Source organism: Artemia franciscana, unplaced genomic scaffold, assembly GCF_032884065.1.
Source record: "Artemia franciscana unplaced genomic scaffold, ASM3288406v1 PGA_scaffold_46, whole genome shotgun sequence".
NCBI lineage: Eukaryota > Metazoa > Arthropoda > Branchiopoda > Anostraca > Artemiidae > Artemia > Artemia franciscana.
The window spans coordinates 26,958-31,031 of NW_027062687.1; the positions used below are offsets into that span (position 1 = coordinate 26,958).

General features: G+C 38.5%; 1 protein-coding gene across 1 annotated transcript; it reads left to right on the forward strand.

The window, feature by feature from the left end:
• Positions 1–1,006: 1,006 nt before the first annotated feature.
• On the forward strand, positions 1,007–1,720 carry LOC136041850 (craniofacial development protein 2-like). Its single transcript, XM_065726626.1, has one exon. The coding sequence runs from the start codon at positions 1,007–1,009 to the stop codon at positions 1,718–1,720; it is 714 nt and encodes a 237-aa protein (XP_065582698.1).
• The last annotated feature ends 2,354 nt before the right edge of the window (positions 1,721–4,074 follow it).

Consider the following 4,074-nt stretch of genomic DNA (forward strand, 5'->3'; position numbering starts at 1 on the left):
GCAGAGAGAAAAAGAATTTTTTTCTTTTTAAAGAGTTCCCGAAAACAATTTTTGGTGGGAATGATTCTTCTTTTGATGAAAATTCAAATTTTACATTTTTTACATAGGAGTTTGATTCCACTACAGCAAAGTTTTCTTATATCCTGAATAAGATGGATAATTTTTTATTAGGATCAATTGATTTACTATGGGTGTTATCTTCCTTTTTCAAAAATTAGGTAGATTTTTTATAGGTAACATTAACCCATCCAACTTTTAATGGTAATTAATTTTCATACCCAAATTTTGAAAGAAAATACGAAAGTTTTTGAATTTCACCTACTTTGAATAAGGATCAACATTCAATTCTTTTGATGTATCTAATATTATCAAGACCCAGAGATTCCAGTTAATATCTCACTCAGACTTTAGGTTACTTTTTAGCTGTATCACTACTTGCATACAGTTTGATGCAACTTATTGTTTAATAAACCAAAATGAATAGAATATTATTTACTTTTTTATTTTACTTTCGTCATAAAGATTATGTTAATAAGAAAAAAAACAAATTAACAAAAAGAAACTCTGGCTGCTTGAAAGAAATGCAAAGAGCTCTACTGAATCAAAGACGAGTAGGAAAAGAGTCATATAATCTTCCAGGCGTAAAATTACCAAAAATCCCCTCAATAAATAAATAAAACCAAAAACAAAAAGATATTAGAATAAAAAACCGAGTTAAGCTAAAAACAAGCAGAAATTAATCTCATTAGGCCCGGCAACCTTCAAACCATCTAAACTGTAGACATAATTTGTAATTTGTACTTACCAAGATTCCATCTTAAGACCAGAAAATAATTTGTACTTTACTGATTAAAATATAATAAAAAATGAACTCCGCCTGTTAAACAGCCAGTCCCAAGCCTGGAAGAAGGAGGAGGGTTGGTCGGAGGGCTAGTAACCCACCACCGTAAAACTGATTACTCAAGAAACAGCAATAGATAGCCTCGGATTGACTTCTTCTTTGATGATGACTAACGCACGACCCCGGACAGGGTTCTTGAAAACGACCGAGTGTTTTCGTATTGGATACTGGAATGTTAGAACAGTTAATCAAGAAACACAGCCAGGAAAACTCAACAGTGTTATGAGGACCCTTGATAAGTTCCGTATTGACATTGCTGGACTCTCTGAGACCAAACTTACCGGTTTTGGTACTTTGAATAGTGAAACATACCATATTTTGTATTCTGGACTTGAAACTAAAAAAGAGGCAGGTGTTGGAATGGCATTAAGTAGTCGGGCCAAAAAATGCCTAGTGGACTGGGAACCTATTAACAAGCGAATCTTTCGTGCTCGCTTTGCCACTTCTCAGGCCAAATTGACAGTTATTGTTGTGTATGCCCCAACCAATGATACCGTTGATCAGACCAAGGATGATTTTTATCGCGTGTTGTCAAATGTTGTTGCTGAAGCGCATCGGCATGATATTGTGACTTTGTGTGGGGACTTTAACGCTAAAGTTGGAAGTGATGCCTCCTATGCCCCAGCTATCCTTGGTAGGCATGCACTGGGGGAAATCAATGATAATGGCGTACGTTTAATTGAGTTTTGTGCGACTCATGAACTTATTGTCGGCGCATCATGGTTCCCTCATAAACAAATACATAAATATACTTGGAACTCGCCTGATGGTGTAACAAGAAATGAAATAGACCATATTTTAATTTCCAAGCACAGGTGACGCTGTTTAGAGGATGTTAGGATCTTTCAAGGTACCGACTGCTATTCCGACCATCAACTTGTTGTTGCTAAGTTTAAGCTGAAACTGAAAACTGTCATAAAGCCCCAGCGGTCAGTAAAAAGGTTTAATGTAAGAAAGCTGCAGGACCCTTATGTATTACAAAAGTATACATCTACTTTGTCGAATAAATTTTCCATGCTAAGGGACGAGTTGTCAATTGATAATCAATGGGAAAAGATCGTCGAGTCCCTGAAAGAAGTGGCACAAGAAGTTGTGGGATATAGCAGGAAGAAGAAAGAGCAGTGGATATCTGAAAGTACCTGGGATATCATTGATCAAAGGTTAGAAGCCAAAATTCTCGTAGATTTTTTTGATTATGAGCATAATAGGATGATTTAAAAGCGCAGTATAAGCGTCTCAATAAACAAGTCAAAACACGGACAAGGAATGATAAGAGGGTGTTCCTCGAAACTGTGGCTGATCAGGCTGAAGTAGCCACCAGGCGAGGAAATAGTCGTATTGTGTACGCTATAACGAATGAGCTTGCGGGTATTTCGAAGGCTTCTTCAACCCAAGTTGAAAATAAAGAAGGCATCTTATTAACCCAGACGGATGACATAAACCGACGTTGGATGGAACATTTCACCGAGGTATTAAATCAGGTGCCTCCCACGACTTTTTTAAATATCCCTGAAGAAACACTGTTTGATCTTGGAATATATTCCAAACCTCTCTTGCTGAGTGAAGTAAAAGATGCTCTAATGACTTTGAAAAACGGAAAGGCAGCCGGTAACGATGGGATACCCCCAGAACTGTAGAAATGTGGTAGAAGCGCCCTAGCAGTGCCCATGTTTGAATTTTTGTCACGTATTTGGGAAGATGAAAAAGTCCCGAGTGAATGGTCAAAGGCAGCAATTATAAAACTCTTCAAAAAAGGACAAAAGACTAAATGTGACAATTGGAGAGGCATCGCTTTACAATCAGTAGGCAGCAAGGTTTTGTGCCTAATTATTCTCAGTAGAATTCAAAGTAAAGTGGAGAAAGTTCTGAGAGATGAACAACATGGATTCCGCCAAAACAGATCGTGTTGTGACCTAATATTTAGCCTGAGAATCCTGCTCGAAGAATCTAACGAATGGCAGGTTCAATTACTCGTAGTATTTATTGACTTTCTCAAGGCCTTCGACTCGTTACACCGCGAGACCGTGTGGAAAATCTTAATACATTACGGGATCCCGATTAAAATTGTAAATATAATTAAAGCGCTTTACCTCGATATTAAGTGTGCAGTACAAACCGAGGGTGGCCTAACGGACTGGTTTACCGTTCAGTCGGGTGTAAGGCAGGGCTGCATTCTATCGCCACTGTTATTTGCCATAGTCATAGACTTTGTGCTTCGTGGATTTAGCTTCAGTGGGGGTCTACAATTAAACCCACTAAGAGCCCTCCATGATAGTGTTTTTGCGGACGATATTGCACTCTTCGCTCACGAATCAGAAGATATACAACACAATATAAATGAGCTTGAGCGTGTGGCAAATGCTGTTGGACTCTCCATAAACGCTAACAAGACTAAATCAATGTCAAATGCAGTCATTCCTGACTTAGCTGAGGGACTTTTGGTCAACAATGAGGAAATTGAAGTAGTGAGAGAGTTCAAATATCTAGGCAGCATTCTTACGCAAGATGCCAATCCTGAAAGAGAAATTTTGTGCCGAATAGCATTGGCTGGCTCTGCCTTCAATTGTCTCAGAAATGTTTGGAGAAATAGTAAATATTCCCAGAAGCTAAAACTCAGAATTTATAATAGCAATGTCCTCTCCGTCCTTACATATGGTTGTGAAACTTGGAGTATCACTGCGCAACTAGGAAAACGACTATGGGCATTCGATAATAACTGCCTAAGATATATTTTGAATATACATTGGACTGAGAGAATAAGAAATGATGAGATTTATACCATAACAAATCATACCCCCATCCTTGATACCATTAGAAAGCGACGATGGATGTATTGGGGGCACATGGTGCGAATGGGTGATGGAAGGCTACCTCATGACATATGGTGTTGGATACCCCCCGGCCTCCGCAAGTCAGGGAGACCCAAAATGACAGTTGGCAGGATGTTAGAGAAGCAGGCGAAGCTGGCGAGGTCTTCGATGGAGGAGCTTTGGTCGAGGGCTCAGGACAGGTCGTCCTGGCGAGCCACTGTTGCTGCCTTATGCGCCCTCAGGCGTGGGAGGACCTAAGTCTAAGTCTAAAAAGGTGAATTTTAAGTTAAATATATATATATATATATATATATATATATATATATATATATATATATATATATATATATATATATATATATA

Bases quoted from the DNA above. Each gene is read 5' to 3' on its own strand.
- LOC136041850 (XM_065726626.1), top strand. From the start codon at position 1,007: ATGACTAACGCACGACCCCGGACAGGGTTCTTGAAAACGACCGAGTGT.